This window comes from Puma concolor, chromosome D4, assembly GCF_028749965.1.
Source record: "Puma concolor isolate L17-30 chromosome D4, mPumCon1.1.hap2, whole genome shotgun sequence".
Lineage (NCBI taxonomy): Eukaryota > Metazoa > Chordata > Mammalia > Carnivora > Felidae > Puma > Puma concolor.
In genome coordinates this window covers 6,228,275-6,251,409 of record NC_141679.1, presented here as the reverse complement: position 1 = coordinate 6,251,409, position 23,135 = coordinate 6,228,275, and the positions used below count along the sequence as shown (strand labels likewise).

General features: G+C 35.5%; 1 protein-coding gene across 6 annotated transcripts in view; it reads left to right on the top strand.

The window, feature by feature from the left end:
- Positions 1-23,135, top strand: part of RIC1 (RIC1 partner of RAB6A GEF complex) — a 169,254-nt gene that overhangs the window by 52,395 nt on the left and 93,724 nt on the right. For 5 of the 6 annotated variants that reach the window (XR_015243406.1, XR_015243405.1, XM_086684870.1 and 2 more), the window contains one exon: positions 14,432-14,511. The exons of the other annotated variant lie outside the window; for it this stretch is intronic. Coding sequence is in view for 3 of the 5 variants with exons in the window: in XM_086684870.1 (XP_086540996.1) it covers positions 14,432-14,511 (80 nt within the window). In the remaining 2 variants the exon portion in view is untranslated. The remainder of the gene's footprint in view (positions 1-14,431; positions 14,512-23,135) is intronic. 6 annotated transcript variants of the gene reach the window in all.

The following is a 23,135-nucleotide window of genomic DNA, read 5'->3' as shown; positions in this document are numbered from 1 at the left end:
GAAGGTATAGAGATTTCCTTTATACTTCCTTCCCCAGCACATGCACAACTCTCCCCATTATCAACATCCCCCACCAGGGTGGTACATTTCTTATGATTGGTGAACTTACATTCATACATCATCATCACCTAGAGTCCATAGTGTACATTTATGGTACATTCTTGGTATTGTATGTTCTGTGAGTTTGGACAAACACATAATGATGTATATCTGCCAGTGTATCTACAGGGTAGTTTCAGTGCTTCAAAAATCTCTCCTCCACCTATGATCCCTTTTCCTGTAACCCTTTGCAAGGAGTGATCTCTTTGATTGTCTTCCCAATTTTGCCTTTTGCAGAATGTCCTGTAATTGGAATCCTGTGGTATATCGTTTTCTTCAGATTGGTTTCTTTCACTTAGTAATATGCATTTAAGGTTTCTTCATGTCTTTTCCTGGTTTGATAACTTATCTCTGTAGCACTGAGTAATATGTTCTTGTTTGGATATATCACAGTTTTTTATCCATTCACTTACTGAAGAACATCTTGGTTGCATCCAGGTTTTGGCAGTTATGAATAAAACTGCTATAAACATCTGTTTGCAGGTTTCTATATGGATTTATGTTTTCAGCTCCTTTGGGTAAATACCAAAAAGTGTGATTGCTGGACTGCATGGTAGAAGTATGTGTAGTTTTGAAAGAAACTGACAAACTGCCTTACATGGTGAGTGTTCTCTTTTGTATTCCTGTCTACAGTGAATGAGAGTTCCTGTTGGTCCGTATCTTCATTGGGTGGTGGTAATGTTTTGGATTTTGGCTGTTCTAATAGGTGTATGGTGGTACCTCATTGTTTTAATTTGCATTTTCCTGATGACATACGATGCGGGGCATCTTTTCGAATGCTTATTTGTCATCTGTATGTTTTTGATGATGTGTCTGTTAAGGTGTTTGGCCCATTTTTGTTTTTTTAAGTGGGCTTCATGCCCAGTGTGGAACCCAGTGTGGAGCTTGAACTCATGACTCTTAGTTAAAGACCTGAGCTGAGATCAGGAGTCACTGGATGCTTAACTGACTGAGCCACCCAGGCACCCTGTGAACTTTTTGAGTAGTTTGTCTACTTTGAATAACAGTCCTTTCTGACAAATGTCTTTTGCAAATACTTTGTCCCAGTTTGCAGCTTGTGTTTTAATTCTTCTGACAGGTCTTTTGGTAGAGCATACATTTTTAACGTTAATGAAATCCACCTTATCTCTTTGTATCATGCCTTTGGTGTTGTATCTAAACGTTATTGCCAAACCCAAGTTCATCTAGATTTTCTCTTATGTTATCTTTTAGGAGTTTTGTGGTTTTAAGAATTAGATTTTTTTTAAGTTTTAACTTTTAAGTTATAAGGGTGATACATGTTTGATGAAGAAAGCCTAAGAAACACAAAATAATAGTTCTACCATTCAGAGATAATTACTACATTTTACTTACATCTTTATATCTTTTTTATGGATATTTGCAAATACTCTTACATTTAATAGCATTTAGAATTTGAAAGTTAATTGAAGTTTATTTATTTTTAAATACAAAGTGATATTACTATAAGTGACTGCTAATGTCATTTGTTGATGGGGGGCATATTTGATAAATCTGTGAGTTTAATAAATAGAGGATTATCTAAAACATTATGCAAAGCTATCATACAGTTTTGTAATCTGCTTTTTCGATATATCATTATATCATGAACTCTGTCTCACTTCAGCATGCCTCTGTAACTTGATTATAACTTCAGATGAGTGGATTTTTAAGTTGATCAATAAGTTTAAGACTTTTCATATTTTTCTCCAAAATTTTGACCTTAATTTACACATTACTTTGTAGTTTTTTCTTTTTTTTCCACTTAGTGTATTACAACTGTCCTTCCAGAGGAATATATATACTTCTGGCTTACTAAGTTTAGTATTTGTGTAATACTTCATAGTGTGGAAGTTTCTTATTTACTTTGTTAAACTCTTTTTGATGGATTTTTGGCAAGTACAGACAGTGCTACAGTAATTTTATACATATATCCTTTTTGTATTGGTACATTTATTTCTTTAGGGCAGTTTCCCCTATGTAGTATTGCTGGGTCAAAGAATATAGCTTTATTCTTTTTAATAAATGTTGCCAAATTATTTTTCACCAAAATTGTATCAGTTCCAGAGTTCCTCATAAGTGTTCATAAGATTTTTGTTTTCCTGCATTTATGTCTAAATTAGATTGATGAAAAATGTCCTTGTTGGTTTCACTTGTTTCCTTGATAGTGAAGTTCATCATCTTTTCATGTATGAATTGGCCCTTTGCAGTTCTGTTTCTGCAGGTTGCCTGTGTTTGTCCAGTTTTCAAACCTAGAATATTCCATGTCTGTTTGCTTGTTCTCTTCACTCTAGCTCCAGTGCCGAAAGCATTTTCGGGACATGGTAGGCATTCACATATTAAACGAAGTAAATATCTGAACATTCTATTCTGAGCCATAGTAAAGGATGGCTAGGTGTAGTATTCTTAGATTTGGGATTCTTTTTTTTCTAGCCATGTAATACTGTTCCAGGGCCTTCTGGTTTCTAGTGTCACTGGTGAGAAGTCTAATGCTAATCTATTCTCTCTCCTTTGTAGGCAACTGATCTTTTTCTCTGTATGATTTTTCTCTTTATGATTGAAATTCAGTTGTTTCTGCTTGTTACCTGTAGATATAGATCCTTTTTCATTAAACCATCTCTCTCTCTCCCCCCTGCCCACCCCCATATTAAACCCGAATCTTAGCTCTAGTATTTCTACAGCTAGGGAAGTTTTCTTCTATTACTTTCTAAAGAATAAATTTGAGTTTGTTCTTCAAGTCTCTTATCTTTCAATAATGATTTTTATCTCTTTATGTTTTGTGTCATGGAATTGTTTCCATTTGATCTTCTGGAATAAAAGGTTTAGCTTCCATAAAGGTTATTCTTTATTATTTGTTCTTTATGTTCTAATGGTATCTCCTGAAAGTCCTTAATTTTTTTTTATTATAATTTGCTTGCATTCTTGTCTCTCATCTGTGTGGCGCATCAGTAGGATCCATATATTTTAGCTGTTTCATTTGTTACTGAGCCTCCAGTAGAAATGGTACTTTTGTTGTGTTTCATTAGTCACCCACAGAGGTGAGGCTTTCATGTGGGTCTCTAAGAATGCAGACCAGCAGATAGATGGTCGCTAAAATGGCAGTTGGCAGAGGCAGACAAGCTTATAAGCTCTTGTGCTCTGTTGAGGCTTAGGATGAGTCTCCTCTACTCTCAGGAGGTTTCTCTGAGTGGAAGGGCCCTAAGCTAAAAGCTTCTCCAGACCAGGAGGTGTGGGAGCCGTTCGATTCACCACTGCAGCCACTACTGTAAGCCTACTGAAGTCAGAGTTGCATGGACAGCCCGTCAGTGTCTATTTCCAGGAGCAGTCACATTCATTCAGCCTTTTTTGGAGGGGGTTCTGCTTTTTAAGTTACTTAGAGAACTTTGAAATCCTGGATGTTGGCCCAGTGCCTCAAGGAGTGGCAAAGCAAAACTTTCCCTTTGCTTGGTCCCTTACCACATATTCTATCCCATGAGAATTCAAGAGATCTTGATGACTCAGACATTCTCCACACTCATCCAGCACACGTTTTGGCAATTGTCTTCTGAGAAGAGAAGGAGAGATTAGGAATGTGGGCCCAGTCTTTCCATTTTAACAGAATCCGAAAGCTACCTTTTTAAAGTTCTTATTTATTTATTTTGAGAGAGAGCACGAGTAGGGAGGGGTGGGAGCTTGGAGAGGATCCCAAGCAGGCTCCTTGCCATCAACACGGAGCCTGATGTGGGGCTCAAACTCATGATCTCGGAGATAATGACATGAGCTGAAACCAAGAGTTGGACGTTTAACTACCTGAGCCACTCAGGCGCCTCCGGAAGCTAACTTAAACCATATCTACCTGTTGTCCAATTTTTTGATTGCCTCTGCCTGCAAAAGAGGTTATTTTTAATTTTCATTTCTGACATTGTAGTGTAGACTGAAATACATGGAGAGAACCATTAGTCATATGGTGCTAGTTGAGAAAGGCCACTGATACTTTTGTGATCTGTTCAGGAAGGCATTCACTTTTTGCAAATAACCATATGTACTAAAAGATAATCTATCAAGGTGCATTTAAAAGTAATATTAAGAGGTGCCTGGGTGGTTCAGTTGGTTGAGTATCCAACTCTTGATTTTAGCTCAGGTCATGATATCACAGTTCGTGGAATCAAGTTCCGCTTTGGGCTCCTTGCTGACATCATGGAGCCTGCTTGGGATTTTCTCTTTGTCTCTCTCTCTGTCTCTCTCTCTGCCCCTCCCCTACTTATACACACGTGTTCTCTCTCTCTCTGTCTCTCAAAATAAACTTAAAAATAATGTTAAGGAATTGTATACTGTCATACAATGGGTATTGAGTAAGTGAACTTTCTAGGTAACCAGACTTTGGATTCTGAAGCTTTAGTAATTTTGATGGTCCTTTTCCTTGAATGCATTATACATTTCATTAGCTTCTTACATGACATGCATTGATTATAAATTAACTATTGAAGATTCAGAGTTATTAGGGTAGCAAATTTTGGGGATATCTAGTGTGGGCTATGCACTGTTGTGTTTTATGTCCTTAAAATCAATTCTTCATCACAGTGCACTAAAGGTAGATAATATTTTTTCCCATCATAAATCTGAACAAACTAGGAGAGATGAAGTAACCTGCCCAAGATTACAGAGGTACATCCTATATCTAAGATCATATTTCTGGTAATGGAATTCTAAGCCATGAGGCCTGGTTCTAGAGTTCTAGAGTCTTAATAATTTTGGTTTACTGCCTTTCACTATTAGCATGATTGTTTAATCCTACTAGCTATTGTGGAATGAAGCTGAATCTAGGAGATACTTTGAAACTTACTTTTATAAAATGTCATTGATAGAATGTGTAGGGAAAGATATGCAATTGTATGGTCTAGAGCAATACAACATAATTCTCTTTCTGCAAATTAAGTCAGGGCCAAAGCAGCCACCCTGTGTATTTTTCTTACTGCCTGATCTTCACTACTCAAGTTTTGTCATCGTGTGCTCTCACTCATCAGTTAATACAACATTCTATTTCTGTATCATCATCTCTACCATAGTCACCTCCTTATCAACTGGTACCTTGAAAAGAAATCTCACTGGCTTTTTCAATGGGCTGTGGGAAAGAAAACCCTTCACCATTTTAAGAATTGCTCTATGGTGATTTTTGGGAGAGTATTTTCTCTCTCAAAAGTAGAATACCATTTTTGTTGACATGGTACCTGGCCATAATTATCCCTCAGATTTTCCTCAGTTTTAGGCTATTAATAGATGGCCAGGTGTAGGGAGCATTGAAATCAATTTTAAGTACTGTCTCATCTTTGGGACTCTGACAGATAGGAGCACCAGTGTATTTAAGCATATGTGTAAATATTTCTATTGCAACTTAAAATAAGAAAAAACACTGGAGTCCTGTGAGTCTGCATTCCCATCCAGTCACCAAGATGGTGCTGAGTCCTGTCTTTAGTTTGCTGCCATGATTTTCTCTTTATTCTCATTGCCATGACCTTAGTACAGGTCTTTTTATATCTTGTCTAGATTGCCTAGAGCTTAAAACTTCTAGCTATTCTTTTTTCTCCACTTAAAGTGCATTCTAATTATGTATAGCTACTTCCAAATCAAGGCTTTTATATTATTTTCAAACCTTTCAGTGGCTTCCCGTTGCATTCAAAATGTGTTCCAAACTGTTTAGCCTAGTACTCAGGATCTACTGTGATCTGGCCCCAGCCTGCCGTTCCAAACTGGTTTCCACTGTTACTTGCAGTATTATTCCCCTTCATACCCAGCTCAATGGATGTATAGCGTGTATGTTAGTATGTAGTATGTATTTATGTTAGTGTAACATGAGTTAGAATCTGCTTATTTGTGAATAAGAGAAAAATAATTTAACTTAGAATTCCTTGTTTTATTTTGATTTCTTTTTCCCTTCCACCATGTTAATATATTGAGTACCCAAATAACAGCTGAAAGCACAGTATTCTGAGATAGAGCATATTGCCGAGGAGCACAGGCCTGCACGTAGTACCTACTTACCTCATTTTTTCCTTTCATGCTGGTGTGACCAGACTCTGGTTTGGAAGTGATTGTGGTGCAGCTCTCCTGGATATCTTTGAAATTTGCTCTCACCTCCATAACTTGATATTCTTAACCTTTCCTTAAACCACACTATTTTTGTTTGGATTATTATTCTTATGTAGTATTTATTGAATCATTATCTCAGACCTTAGTGCTTTAAAACCACCATTTATTTACTTGTGTTCTGTGACTTGCTCTGTATTTAGTCAAGAAGTTCTACTGGTTTCCCCTGCGGTCACTGATAGGCTACCACAGCACTTACCTGGCTGCTCTCTGGTGCCTAATGGTCCAAATGCTTTCTGTCCCTGTCTGGACTGGAAATGTCCACCTCGATTCCCTTTGTGATCTCTTATTCTCCAGGAGGCTACATGAAGCTTTTTATGTGATGGTGGAAGCTTTTCCAGAGAGCAAAAGTTTCTGCTACAAATCCAACCATCACTTTCATTTCTTTTTCCTAGATAGCTTTATTGAGGTACAGTTTACCTAGAGTAAATGCGCGTTTGAAGTGTACAATTTGATAAATTTTGAAACCACCACTAAATTAAGATAGTGAACAGATCATCATTCCTACAAGTTCCTTGTACCTTTTTGTAATTCCCTCCTAATGCTGTGATCCACCTTCCTTCAACCCCTGATTTGCTTTCTGTCTCTCTAGAAAAGCCACATTGGTTTGACTAACCGTTCATCTCTTGATGGGCATTTGAGTTGTTTTCAGTTTTTGACTATTACAGGCAACGCTCTTAGGAACATTCATCTATGTACAAATACCTTTATGGGCATGTATTTCCTTTTATCTTGGGTCAGTACTCGAGTGGAACGGCTAAATAATGAAGTAGGTGAATGTTTAACTTTCTAAGGAAATGTCACACTTTTTTTGAAGTTGTATCGTTTTATGTTCTTGCCAGCAGCATGTATGAGAGTTCTCATTCCCCTTTGCCAATCTATGGTATGGTATGATTTTTTAGTTGTAGCCATTCTCACGGATGTGCATTATAAGTTTAATTTGTATCTCTCTAATGAAAAATGATATTGACCATCTTTTTATTGGCCTTGTAGGTCTTCTTTGGTAAAGTGTGTATTCAGATCATTTGCTCATTTTATTGATTTGGTTCTTTGCTTTTTTATTGTCAGAGTCCTAGAGTTCTTAATGCATTTTGGGTACACATCCTGTAGTACGTATATACTGTATAAAGAATTTCTCTCATAACAGTGTTTTTTGAATGAAGTACTTAATTTTGATGAAGTCCAGTTTATCAGTTTTGTATTTTATGCTTCATATCTTGTTTTTATATCTTCTTCTAGAGGTTTTATTATTTAGGTTTTAGATTTAAGTCTGTGATGTATTTTGAGTTAATTTTTGTACATGGTGCAACATATGGATCCAAGTTGAATTTTTGCAGTTTGTTGAAAAGGTTCTTGCTTCTATACTACCTTTCTTTGCATCTTTTTCAAAAATAAGTTGCCCACATATATCTGTGTTTTTGTCTGTATTTGCTCCTATCCTGTGATGTGTTTATTTGCCTGCCCTTATATTAATTCAGCATCATTTTGATTACTTCAGGTTTGTAGTAATTTTTGAAGTCAGTGTTAATTTTCCAACTTTGTTCTTTGTTTTCAAAGTTGCTTTCACCATTGTAGGACCTTCTATTTCCATATGAATTTTAGAATAACCTTGTCAGTTTTGATGAAAGTGCCTGCTGAGATTTTGATTGAGGTTGCATTGAATCTGTGGACCCATTTGGAGAGAGTTCTCGTCATAGCACTAGTGAATCTTTTGACCTACACACAAGATAAATCTCTTCATTTATTTAGATATTTTGAACTTCAGTGTTTTGTTATCAGTGTACAGCTGTTTCACATCTTTGGAAGATTTTTTTCTTGAGTATTTCATATTTTTGATCCTATTGAGAAAACATGTTAATTTTCTGGTTCTTTACATATATAGAAATGCAGTTGATTTTTGTATATTGATCTTGTGTAGTCCAGTCATGTTCAACTTACTCTGGTTCATTTTTGGTACATTCCATCAGATTTTTCTACATAGATGATGATGTCAAAGGACAGTTTTCCCTTTTCCTTTCTAATTTAGATACCTTTTATTTCTTTTGCTTGCCTGATTTTACTGATTAGATTGTACATTACAGTGTTGAACAGAAGAAAAACATTCAGTCTTTCACTATTAAGAATGATATTATAGGTATTTTGCAGATCTCCTTTATCAAGTTGTGGAAGTTTTCCCTTTCTCGCTAATTTTCTGACAGTTTTTAATCAGGATGCTTTGTAGGATGTTTAATGCTTTTTCTGCATTTGAGACTGTTATTTTTCTTTTTTGGTTTATTAATATGGTAAAATACATTTGATGATTTTTTTCAATGTTAGATCAACCTTGCATTTCTGAATAAACCTCATTTACTTACGATGTATTTTCCTGATAATATATTGCTAGATTTAATGTGCTAAAATTTTGTTTAGAAGTTTTACATCTATGTTAATAAGAGGTGCTGGTCACTAGATTATTTTCTTATAATGTCTTTAGTTTTGGGACGAGGGTAATGCTGGCCTCATAAAATGAGATGAGAAGTGTCCCTCTTTGGTTTCCTAGAAGATTTTGTGTTGAATTATTATTTCTTAAATATTTGGTAGAATTCACCAGTGATACCATCTGAGCCTAGAAAGGATTTTAGTTAAAATTTAAGTTTCTTGAATACATAGTAGGCTTATGCAAGGTGCTTGTATTGGCAGTTTGTGTCTTTCTAGGAAGTTGTCTATTTGATAAAATAGACATACAGTTGTAAATTTTTTGTTACAGTTTTTCATTGTACTCCATCATTATTTTAATATCTCTAGAATCTGTAGTGATGTCACCTGTCTCATTTCTGATAGTGGTTATCTTTTTTTTCCCCCATGACCAATATGACTAGAGGTGTATAAGTGTTAATGATCTTATTTTTTCTTAATGTTTATTTCTTTTGAAAGAGAGCAAGTCGGGGGCGGGTGGAGAGAATGTTTAAGCAGGTTCTGCGCTGTCAGCAGAGAGCCCAAAGTGGGGCTCAGTCCCATGACTGTGAGATCATGACCTGAGACAAAATCAAGAGTCAGACGCTTAACTGACTGAGCCACCCAGGCACCCCTAATGATCTTATTTTTAAAAAACACCAAATTTGGTTTCATTGACTTTATTTTTGTTTTCTATTTCATTGATTTCCACTCTGATCTCTATTATTTCTTTTTTTTTTTTAAGTTGAATTTCATTTGCTCATCTGTTTCTAGTTTAGGCAAAGGCTGATGTCATTGATTTGTGATTTTTCTTTTTTTCTAATACAGCTTTTTAAAGCTCTAAAATTTCGCCTTAAGTACTGTTATGGCAACATCCCATAAATTTTAGTATACTGTATTTTTTAAGTTTCCTTTTTATGTCTTTGATCTATGAATTATTTAGTTTCAAATGTTAGAGAGTTTTCCAGAAATCTGTTACAAATTTCTAATTTAATTCTACTGAGGTCAAGGAACATCTGTTGTGCATATTTGATTTTTGCATATGGTAAAACCACAACATAGATTGGTCTTGTTCTTGTTGAAAATGGAGTTACTTTTTGAAGAAGTGTAACTGAAACAAATAAAATTTGGATTAAATAAATGCAACTGCTTTTTCTGACTTCTATCCGTACCCTTGGGGACTCTGTTTACTTGTAGATTAGGCCACTTGAAGTTGTCCCACAGTTCACCAGTGCTCTTTCAGTTTTATTTTGGGTTTGTTTGTGTTTCATTTGGATAATCTTTACTGCTATGCTTTTATGATCAGTGAATTTTTCTTGCAAGTTAGTCATATCCAATATATTTTTAGCCTCATATTTTAGTTTTTATCTCTCACATATGGTTTCTATATTCATATCCAGTATATTTTTAGTCTCATGTTTTATTTTTTATCTCTCAAATATGGTTTCTATATTCCCTAGCCTTTTGAACATGTGGAATATAGTTATAACTGTTTTGATGCCCCTCTACTGATTCTCACATTTAATTGAATTCTGGATCATTCTTGATTGGTTGTTTTTTCTTCTCATTGTGTCTCTTGTTTTTCTGCTGATCTGCATATGTGGTAATCTTTGATTGGTCGTCAGACTTTGATTTTTTACTTTGTTATGTGCTGGATATTTTTGTGGTCCTATAAATCAAGTTTTGGTCTGGGATGAAGTATTGATTACTTGGAGACAGTATATGTCCGTGTCTTATTTTATGCTTCGTAATGCGGGTTTTGAACAGTGCTCAATCTAAAGGTAATTATCCCCTACTACTAAGGGAATACCTTTCTAGGATTGCCACAGGAATACCTGAGGACCACATCCCTGAGTGTTCTAGTCAATTCCCTGTGAATTATGAGTTCTTCGGTCTGTGAATTATGTTCTTCCCTGTGAATTAGGAGTTCTTCAGTCTGTGGGACAGGCACTGTTCTCAGGACTGTTTGAGCACCATACACATTTTCTTTACTGACTAATCCTTTTGGTTGTGTTCTCTCCTACCTCGAGTAGTTTCCTCACGTGCACGTGTGTGGTACTCTTGGATTTTGTCTGTGCACAGCTCTCTCCTGTCTGGTACTCTTCTGTATACATTGTTTGCCTTGTTCCTCTTGGGCTCTCAGCTTCATTCCTCAAGTCAGGGAGTCTGCCAGGCTCTGCCTTAGTTCTCTTCTCACTGCTGTGCCCTGGAAACTTTCCCAAGGGAGTATGCTGGGGCAATTACAGGACTCCTATCAGTTTTTCATCTCTCAGGGATCCCTGGCCTTCATTGCTTCATGTTGGTGTTTCAAAAACCATTCTTCTATTTTGTCCAGGTTTTTGTTTTGTTTTCAGATGAGAGCATAAATTGGCTTTAGTTTAAACCATCCTGGTTGGAAGCAGAAGACTTTTTTTTTTTTTAATTAGTGCTCTGTTATAAAAGCGTGGTAGTAAGTATGTATTAGGGATAATTTTTGATGACTTCATGTCAAAAGAGTCGTCACCGATTTTTGAGTGTGTGTGATTGATCTATATAGCTGTTTTTAGTCATTTCCCATTTAAATAGATTCATGTATCTGAATGTATAGAGTCTGAAAGATTATACAGAAATGTTAGGTAATTATTCTTTGTGGTAGGATTTGGGTGATTAATTTTATGTATTTGAACATGTATAATTAATCTAAAAACAGTAAACAATGTTTACAAACCGATGTAAAGAATTGAAAAGTGCTACTCTGTTAGTTCAGCCTTATTTGAAGCCTAACATGACAGATGTTGGGATAGAAGATACATCTCTAAAATCATCAAATCCTTATCTCTTAATTATCATAGAAATCTTTGTGATGCATCATTGGAGCTAGATGCATGAATCTGTCCTATTCTTCATGATAAAAGTGGTGTGTCCTAAGGAAGAATTGCACAATGACTTGAATTCTGAAGCATGTGGTGAATTCATGTCCAGTAGAGGCATTGGATAGTAGAGGAAGGTATTGGAATTGCTTCCTGCAGGTGAAGCATTAGTTGTATCTAACAGTTGATTTGTATCATGATGCAGTTGGATTTAAAATATAAAATTACTTTTATTTATGTCATGCAGTCATAAAATAATTTTTAAAATATTTTTAATTGTAAATAGCAAGGGGAAAATTTCCCAAATGCCCAACAAAGCAATGACAGACAAAGCAAAATACAAACAAGCAATTAATAATGGTGATGGCATCAACCACACTGCCACCTCCAGATTTCACACTCTTCTCTTAAACTGTGGAATTATCTGAGATTGTTTGCAGAGCTTTTCAAATCTCCATTTACAGTTTGCAATTGAAAAAAGAAGATGATACTTCTCTGACTGAAGGTTCATACTGACTGAATTTTTGATGCATTGTTAATATCCTTTGAAATTGTTTCCAGTTCTTTTAAGTGGCGTTATTAGAGACAAGTCTGTTCCATTCTCCACTTAAGTAGTGACTTCTTTCTTTTATCCTCTTGATAGCCTTTATTCTTATGTATCTGTGACCCTTATTCCTGGGTATACTAAAGAAAGAGACTTGAGGACTTGCCATTCACGTTGTCTACAAAAATTGTTTGGCCTCTGTAATGACAACCACAGAATCCAGTAGTGTGCCTTGGAGAAAGAAGAAAAAAAAAAGATATGGGATGATACCAGGAAAGAGAAGTCCGAGTTTCTTTGTCTTTTCATTTTCTTAGAAAAAATTAGTTCGTGCATCGTGTGTGTGTGTGTGTGTGTGTGTGTGAGAGAGAGAGAGAGAAAGAAAGAAACGTGTGCGTGTGTGAGAGTTTAAGAGAATGTGTATCCGTACTGTAAGTAGATATTGGGACTGTTGCCTATAGATTAAGCAGTTGTATGCTCATTGGCAGTATTTTGAAGGTGGGAAGAGAAAGGCCATCATAATACTGCATAATAATAGATTGGGTATAGTTTACAATGAAGATGCTACTTTTTAAGGATGATCATTTATTACCAGAACTTTTTAGATTGTTCAAAGGCAGAACTTGTTCAAAGGAAGACTGTTAAAGAAAAGGTCAGTGAGATCTGGAACTATATAGCATTTAATATACATGCGAAGCTATAGATACTTGGTAAGATTGATACAGAATACTAGAAGAGTAAATCAAGCCATTTATAATTTCATCTAGTATATCACATGTATAAAATTTTCTAAATGCTGTTGCAAATGATGCTATATTTTTCCCTGGCATTATAGTCTCCTAAGCACTTGTTAAAATTCCAGGTATATTATTAGCATTTGATATTCTGAAATGTTGAACTTCTGACCTTGAGTGACTGATACTCCAGACAGCATTTGCATGTTATTCATCTCCGTGCTAGACCCAAATTATTTTACTTTTCTAGTCCATATAAGGTAGTAGTAGAGCTTACAAATTTTAAAGAATTACTGATCTGTGTGGGGGTTATGATGTCTGATGTAGTTTGATTTGAATCTGTTTTCCTTTGATCCCATATTCTGCACATTTGAAGAATGTAAAATTGCCCATGAGGAACTAGGATGATCTCAGCCTCTTTTCTTTTGTGTCCCAATATATTGAACTCTAGAGTTTTGGTATGTATTATGAAATAGGAAAGTTCATAGCTTAAAAATAAAACAGAACACATTGCTGAAGAAATTGTTTTTCCTCTGCTGTTCCTTTAAGTGAAGAACAGAAGCAAGTACTGGAAAAAAATTTGAAAACTTGGATAATTTTTTTTTTCAGTTTTCTTTGTTCTACTTTGGGTAAAAGCCCACCTGCTTCTAAAATGATAAAGAGTTCAATATTGGGGCACCTGGGTGGCTGAGTCAGTCAGTTAAGCATCCAACTTCAGCTCAGGTCATGATCTCACCGTTCGTGAGTTCGAGCCTCGCACTGGGCTCTGTGCTAATGGCTCAGAGCCTGGAGCCCGCTTCGGATTCTGTGTCTCCCTCTCTCTCTGCTCCTCCCCCACTCATGCTGTGTCTCTCTCTTGCTGTCTCTCCTTCAAAAATAAATAAAAACATAAAAAAAAAAGTTCAGTATTAGCATGTAGTAGTTGGGTCCAAGCAGTTGCCACTTTACTCAGGCCTGAAAATATTTGGTTAGAAACAGTATTTTTGTACACTTAAATGTGTAGTGGTTGTTTGAGCTTCACAATTCACAGATGTGTGCCATAATCAGACAATGTTTTAATACAATTTATATTTTAATACCGTTTTGTTAACTTAGAAAAATTAACTGATCTTCAAATTTGGAAACTGAAGATTTGCTCTGTTTTTCTTCTGTGTCTTGGTATATTTTATAGCAAATCAGAAGCCAGTCGATTGATTTTGAAATAGGTAAATATGTCATTTTGCAGTTATGTTGTGTAAACTTTGAGTTGAGTGAAGGATTTTCTACTGTTGTTATTTGGTGACATTGTTGCTTTAAAAATTAGAAAAATTAGTTGCCATGTTGCTGAGTTCAAAAAGGTCTGTATATTTTGCAAAATAATCATCTGCTATTGAATAGTATAATTTAATTTTAGAGTATTAATGTCTACGACATAGTATGAACTGTTGATTTCAGTGACATCTATGAAATATTATAAAAACTCTTCATGGGTTACGTTAAACAAGATGGGTTGTATTAAAGTCTTTTTGTTTTAATTGGATAGTTAGACTATAGCTCTTCAGAAGAGGGTTCCCAAGAGTGAAGTGTTTTCAAAGTAAGAATATATAAAAATGAAATATAAGGTTTTAGTCATAGCCTTACCCTTTAATTCATGGCAAATAAAATTTATCTTTCAGACTGCATATGGCTACATCTTGTTTTTTCATATTACATCTACAAGAGGGGACAAGTACCTTTATGAACCAGTGTATCCCAAGTAAGTTTGTTGTCTTTCATTCTTTTAACAATTGACTTGCATACTTTATATTCATAAAAAACATCCCAGTTTTGCATTGTCTGAAGTGAATAAAATAAAGCCAAGTCAGTATTTTAAAAATAGTATGTCAAAAATTGCCAGGTCTCCTCTAACTATCATTACTTGAATAAAGAATTCTGTAACTAAGTAATTAGTTACTTGGGAATCTTGGGTGAATGTACTGTATCTCTTTTTGGACATTCAGGATCACTACTAATATAGTCTAGCATTCTCCAGGCCTTGTTAGGGGGGAGCTAAAACATCAGGAGGGAAAGAAATGAAATGTCAATATAAGTTACTGACACTCCTGTAGTGTTTTATACATGCAGAGAAAAAAAGTGTACCCCAAGCAGGGGTTACCTCTTGGTTAGAACTTGATCTTTAAGCTATGTTGTTGTGTATGTTTTGCATTTTTTTTCCTTAAAATTTTTGCTTTACTTTTGAAATAAAAGAACATTTTATTGAAAGAACTTTTGAAATAAAAGAACATCCTAATTTTAAAGCAAAAGATCAAATCATTAAAGCTGGATGAATATATAAGTGAATACTTACCACACTTCTAGATGGTAGGAGATGGCCAGAATTTATTAGGTATATAAGAAATTAGACAGAAAATACATTTTAATATATGAAAGTTTAAATTTCTCAAAATTAACAGGAAAAAAGAACAGCGTTAAAAGTAACAAACTGGAGGAAGTTTTTTCAGTAAATAGGGCCGAGGCTTTCTATCTTTATATTTTCATAAAATATTATATTTTATGTAATTTTATGTATAAAATATATCTTATATTTTTGTATAAAATACATCTTATATGTATAAAATATATCTTATCTTATATCTTATATTGCTAAGAAACCCAAAGATTTCAAAAGATAAATGGGTAAAAGTAATAAGAGGAAATATAACAAACACAAAAGAAGCTTGTGTTAATTAGTAGCTCAAACTAAACACTAGTAACTCAAAACATTAAAAACAAATCTTTTAGAAACATACAGTTTTAATATGTAAAGATAGTTTTTGGTTTTTTAAAAATTACTGCTCTGCCAGTAGAGGAATAGTAAAATGTGTTCTTATAAGCTTCTGATAGTAGATCTACACAAAAGTGTGATAATAGAGAATTTTGGTATGGAAGTTAACTGTGGTACATTCTTCTCAAATAATATATAATCATTAAATGTAATATTTCAAAACATTTATAAACTTGAGAATCTGATCATATTATGCTGAGTAGAGAAACGAGTCACATAAAATTATACATGTAATGTGACTGCAACTTTGCAAAACAAAACAAAAATTATCTTTATAAAAGCTAGAGCAATATATGTGTATAGTAATTGCTCCTAAATGGTAGAACTTTGGTGAGTTTTCAGCTTCTTCAGCTTTTGAATTTTCCAAGATTTTTGATTTACATACAGTATATTCATTATGGTTTAAAAGTGTCAATGTATTTGAAAAATGTATAAACAATGCAAAATTTTATTTAAAAATTGTGTTATGAAAGTTGTTCCATACTGGTTAAAATTCTTGAGAATACACTTTGGGAAAGGGAAATGTAGGCCATGTAGAATGTAACTCAGATCCCTTTAGCATAGATTTTAAGGAACTATCTATGTTTTCTGATTCCATAAGCCACCTATTTTTGTACTATAGTATTAGTTGAGGTGTAAGTTGACTTTTGGAAATCTTTTGTAAAGTACAGAAATTCTTTAAATAATGGAATTTAATTTGATTTTTTCAATAAAAAATTTTAATGCAAAAACTCTTTCGGTATATAAATTGTACTACTGTTTAATGTGTTATGGATATTTTGATAGGATGTATTTAGAAATTTTAAATGCAGTTTTATGGGTAATATAAAACTTACTTTTTCATTCTAAGTGATAATTTTGTGAGCCTTTTGAAGAACTGTTGTAATTAGTGTCTTTAATTTCATTTACTTGTTCATTTTGAACTAGCACATTTAAACCCATTTTCTTGCTTGATGTAGACATGCTCCTATAATTACTTGATTTATACTAGTATAGATGGGCAGGGTAGGGAGATAACATCTGTCGACACAATGAAAAATACCATTCCATTATTTCCTTTTTTTTTTTTTTTTTTTTCAACGTTTATTTATTTTTGGGACAGGGAGAGACAGAGCATGAACGGGGGAGGGTCAGAGAGAGAGGGAGACGCAGAATCGGAAACAGGCTCCAGGCTCTGAGCCATCAGCCCAGAGCCCGACGCGGGGCTCGAACTCATGGACCGCAAGATCGTGACCTGGCTGAAGTCGGACGTCTAACCGACTGCGCCATCCAGGCGCCCCCATTTCCATTATTTCAAGTCACCACCACGATTTCATATGTTTAGAGTGATTTGGAATAGTGTTTTGAGACTCACTTTTGGTGTTGCAGAGAATTTAAAAAGAGTTGCTTACCTTCTGATTTTAAGACTGTAGAGGACGCCCCTTAACTAAGTAGTAGTTCTGATAGTGCGTGAACTTTGCTGCATTTGACAGTATATAGACTAGAGGACTAAATAAAATACATTGTGTGTTTTAAAAGTGTGGGGTTTCTTCCACTGTCTTGACTATCATGGGTTTCACTCTGTGGCTCGGGAAAGTGTGTCCTGCCCTAGTGGCATGAGGAGTGCATTGCCTTAGTCAAAGGGCGAGGTTTTGGCGTCCTGTAGACCTGGCATTGGGCGTCCACTCCTTCTCTTTTCAGCTGTGTAACTTCTGTCAAATTACTTAATACCTTCCAAACCGGAGTTTCCTCATCTGTACAGTGAGACAACCGTAGTGATTATTTCATAGGATTACATGAGATCATGTGTATTAAGTGCTCACGTAACTGCCTAGTTTGTGGGAAAATTAATAAAGGACAGCTGCTGCTGTTAATACTATTTTTAAATACTTTTTCCTTCACCAAATTTTTACTGTGTTTCTAATATTTTAAGCGATTCTGTCCGAATAAATATATAAAAAGTGATTTAATGTGTAAATCATATTTTATATGTATATGTTAAGTGATTTTTAGTTTTTTAATATTTGACTTGATAATGTACTTGTTTCCCAGTTTAACTTCTAGTAATTGCTATATAAAATCCAACAAAATATCTTATAGGGAAACAGTTTTGCAGAGCAAATTAGAATCTCCTTGTATATTTTAGTGCCAGGCTACTGTACCCTGGTTAGTTTCTTAGATTTTCTGTAGAACCTATTTATAAAATGGGAATAAGAATATTTGTTTCTTCAGTTTGTTTGGAGGAATATAGGAGTTCATGTTTTTAAAACTTGGAAAGTGATTCATACATGGATTTGAGGAGAGTTTAAAAAAAATGTTTAGTTTTGACAGTGTATCATCATCGCCATCTGTGCCATTGTAAGCTCTGTCAAGACAGTATTCGAAGCACTTTTTCTAACTAATTTAATCCTTGTAACAACCCTGTTGAGGTAGTTAGGTACAATTACCGCAGCACAGAGAGGCTAAGTAACTGACCAGTCGATAGTCACTAGTAAGTGGCATGGCCATGATTCAGACCTAAGTGTTTAGCTTATAGTGTATTACTTTTTTTTTTTTTTTTTAGTTTATTTATTGACACTGTTGGGGGAGGGCAGAGATAAACCCAAGCAGGCTCTGCACTGTCAGTGTGGAGCCCAATGTGGGGCTCGAATCTACAAATGCATGAGATTATGACCTGAGCCAAAAATGAAGTCAGATGCTGGACCGACTGAGCCACCCAGGTGCCCCAATAGTGTATTACTCGTAACGACCAATACTTTACTGCCTCAACCTTATTTATGCCCACCTAGTCACCTGTTAGTTTGGGGTTTATTTGAGGAGTAGGGAGTCAAAAATAGGACAAAAGATCTGGAGTGGTTTATATGTAATAGTTCTTAAGAATAGAGGCAGTGTAATTGAGGCCAGTAGTTAGTTGTATTCTGTTCGGTTATAGAAACACTGTTACCCCTTGTTTCTCTTCTGTAAATTTTATGAGTTCATCACATGAGTTTTTCTAGAGTATCTCCGCTTCTCTGTATTGTGTGACAGCATCTTAACCTTAGACTGCATGTCTTTTTCCATTATGCTGCAGCTGAGAGCAGGTCAGATATCCCCATCATCTTTTGTAGTTTCCACCTAGTGTGTCCAGCATCCTTTCTGTCGATGTTGGGAGTCCACTTTCAACAGTGGTGGCATCCTTATCAAATGACTCTTTATCTTCAGAGGTCATTTATTTCTTTGATAAGTTTCACCTCTTATATCTTTTGTGCCTTTGTACATTTCATTCTGTATTAAAATGTCCTTTCACGTGAGCTATACAGACCAGTGGATGGACTTGTCCACTAAAGGTCATCTTGGCTTTTTCTTCCATGTCTTGGAACTGGCACTGAAAGCAATGGAAGAAACTGTGCCAGGGAGAAATCAGAAATAACTTATGTTTCGCTGGAATGAATGTGTTCATTTGTTTATGTTTAAATATGAGTTTAGTGGATCTTAAAGCTGTGAATCATATTTAATTTTATCATAATGAAAATCATTTAAATATGTCATCATAATGTATACTTTGTTGAGAGTAGAGATTTTTTTCTTTTATTCTGTCTTTCCACTCTGTCAGCCTTTTTTGTCAGAGACCAGCCTTCCTGAGGACAAAGTTTTATTTTAAAAAAAAAAAAAAAAAAAAAAAAAATATATATATATATATATATATTCTAAAATTCAGTAAATTTAATTATATTAAAGATATACAGATTATCTTCACCGGAAAAAACCTCCAAAACAACTATTAAAACTCAACCTCTGGTTTCCTTTTCCTCACCCCCAACATAGTTTATTAGATTTCAGACTTTTTACCCGCTGACTTAAAGAAGTAGTGTCAGGTGGGAAGCAAGTAGGGAATAGCTCTTTAAAGTTCTCATTTTCTTTCTTTTAAAAAAAATTTTTTTTAAGTTTATTTTTGAGAGCGTGAGCGGGGGAGGGGCAGAGAGACAGAGGGAGACACAGAATTCGAAGGGGGTTCCAGGCTCCAAGCTGTCAGCACAGAGACCCATGTGGGGCTCGAACTCATGAACTCTGAGCTCAGGACCTGAGCCAGGGTCGGATGCTTAACTGACCGAGCCATCCAGGTGCCCCGAGGTTCGCATTTTCTAATTTAAACATGACCTGCTCTTTCAAAAATCCTGTAACATTTAAGGGACAGAAATTTTACTGAAATTATATCACATTTAGAGGAGAAAAGGTCTGGATTACAGATGTGAAAGTTTCCCCCAACATTTTACTAATAAAATTTTAGTGTTTTCTGGAAAATAAACTTTATCTACTTTTTTCCCTTAAAGTTTTGTAGAATTATTCTTTCTAACAGTGTACCTTGTTCTAAATTAATTTTATAAACTTGAAAAGTATGTTAGTTATTCTAATATTTTTTATTCCCCTTGATCTTCTCAAAATATTACATGTGTCATTTGATTTCAGTATGTATATATTCTGTAAATGTACATATGTATTGAACTTTATATATTTTATGTGTTAGCTTACATCATAACTGCATGAACACTTACAACATTGATGGCGATGTAACTGTATAAATTCTGGGTACTGAAAACTACTCCCCTGTTGGCCACACCTCCCTTTAGTCCACTGAAATCCCAATTCCTATGCAATGTCTGTTCATTCGCTATTTTCTTGGTGCGCCTCCCTGACTATGTGTTTTACTTATCAAAACTATCACCTCGTTTAGAAGCTCAAGTCAAACATAATACCATATAAAGCTTATCTCTCAACTCTCCTGTCCTCCCTCATACCTAATAGCTGATCCCTCATGTACAATCCCATCATGCTTAAAAACAAAAAAAACAAAAAACAATGAAAAGTGAAATTGTGAACCTTGTCTGCTTCTTTTTAGTTTCCATTCCCAGTTTACCCTGCAGTTATAGCTTTATATCTCCCGAGTAAATAAATACCTGGGAGTAGAATTGCTGGGTCGTATCACATGTCTGTTGATTTTAGATCAGATGATGGAAACTGTGCAACATTATCGAGTGTCTGAGTTTTCTTTTCCTTAAGGAATGTTGAGATTTTGTGTTTTGAGTGGCTGTTGAATTTCAGATCGCCTTGAACTGTTTGAAGTCTGTTTGTATGATTTTAGGGTGGGTTCAACCTTTACTGTAGGCTAGCTGAGCCCTTCTGAGCTCTCTATTGAATGATCTGGTCCTAAACAAGGTGTATTCTCCCTGGGTGGTCAGAACTGGAATGTCTCCCAGCCCTGTATGAACTTTACAGCTTAAAACCCTGCCAGTTATTCTTTGGCGGGCATTGTGGGGTCTCACCATATATGTGCACACAGCTTAGTATTCATGCAGACTCCAGGGGAACCTGGAAGGTTTCTAGAGCTCTTTCTCTGTATCTTCGGCCTCTGATACTCCTCCACAAATGGTCACTTATAGTTTCCTGAACTTTAATCTTTTTTTCCTCAATGTACTGAGAGTGCCAAACTATGTTTGGGTTCTCCCGTCCTACATGGTAGTCTGAAAAGTGACTTCTATCAGAAAACTTTGTTTTTCTTCAGTCAGGATCACAGTCCTGTGCTGCCCATTCACAAGTGTCTGACTATAGTTGTTGCATAAATTTTGGCCAGGGTTTTGTTGTTTCTGGAGGGCTACTTTGGTACTAGTTACTCTATTGGTATAATAATAAACTGGCCGCCTGTGTGTCCATCAGTCAGCTTGAACAGTTTTCCATCTTTTTTCACTGGAGTGTGTTTTAGCACATCCAAGATAATCATTATTTCACCCAGAAATACTTTCATTGTTGATACTCTTTGTGTTGACTACAAATGATGAAATACGAGGCATGGAGTTTGAGGAAAGAAACCTTTCTGAGCCTTTCTGTAACTAATTGGAGAACCAGAGCCTCTTGGTGCCAGAATTCACCACCTAGAATTGCCAGAAGTCCCTAGATTAAGCATAGCACGTTCCAGAATCATTTTAAGATTCAAAAAATCTGAGTTGCTAAGGAAGTAGGTCTTATAAGTTCTCATCACAAAGTGATGGTTGTTAACTAATGTTGTGGTAATCATTTTATAATATATATATATATATATATCAAATCATGTTTTATCTCTTAATATCATAGTGTTCTATGCCAGTTATACCTTACTAAAATCAGAGGAAAAAAGATTTGAAAATCTGGAATGAGATCTTCATTATCATTATCAAACATTTATTATATGCCTCCTATTTGTATAGGGTGCTAAGGAGGGATAAGCTGCTCATGAAGAGAGAACTGTCTAAAGGTAATGGTGATAAAAAGCAGATGCCAAGTGAACGAATGATTCCCCAAAGTGGTACTAGCAGCTAGGGGAATGTGCTAGGTTGTCAGGGGAAGTTTTGCTTGCAGGACTCGAGCTATACTTGTGAGGAAAGCCCAGACTTAGGTCAGTTACCTTGACAGAAGGAATCCTGCATGATCAGCTGTACTCCTGAAGTTCCTGTCCATCCTCTCCACCTCCCAGATCCATTCGGTTATCTACCACATTAGTATTTTCTTCAGCTGGCCTTGAACGTATTGGAGATCTCCTACACAGCAGAGGCTGTTGCAATAAATGCCTGCTGAATTTAATTGTGTGGTGACAGTTTTCTGTGTCACCTTGTTTAGCCCTCCAAAGCACAGTTGACATAAATTAGAGGCAATTTTTTTTCTTTTAAGACATCCTTTGTAATTTTTATGACCTATTTCTGAGTACTGTAGTTTGAGTTTTGATTTTTGTCAGTTTGATGGGAGTCTGCTTCCTCAAGGCTGTGGGAAGTTTGATTAATAGTTGACCTACCCTATGGAAGTTTTATTGCCCCGTGGGGGCTGCTTGTTGACAAGAATGCCTTACATTCATTAGAATGGAGAGCTGAGAAACTGTACTTTTAATTAATGAAAAATACGTTAGTAAAACAAAACTCTGGAATGGGCTTGATTTCATTTTTCCTACTTTTTTTTAATGATACTGGACTTGATGTTACTACCTGAGGTAAAGATACAGCAGTTTAGAGATGTAGAGAAGAGAATCCATTTTATTTTTATTTATTTTTTTTATTTATATATGAAATTTATTGTCAAATTGGTTTCCATACAACACCCAGTGCTCATCCCAAAAGGTGCCCTCCTCAGTACCCGTCACCCACCCTCTCCTCCCTCCCACCCCCCATCAACCCTTAGTTTGTTCTCAGTTATCAACAGTCTCTTATGCTTTGGCTCTCTCCCACTCTAACCTCTTTTTTTTTTTTTTTTTTGTTCCCCTCCCCCATGGGTTTCTCTTAAGTTTCTCAGGATCCACATAAGAGTGAAACCATATGGTATCTGTCTTTCTCTGTATGGCTTATTTCACTTAGCATCACACTCTCCAGTTCCATCCACGTTGCTACAAAAGGCCATATTTCATTTTTTCTCATTGCCACGTAGTACTCCATTGTGTATATAAACCACAATTTCTTTATCCATTCATCAGTTGATGGACATTTAGGCTCTTTCCATAATTTGGCTATTGTTGAGAGTGCTGCTATGAACATTGGGGTACAAGTGCCCCTATGCATCAGTACTCCTGTGTCCCTTGGATA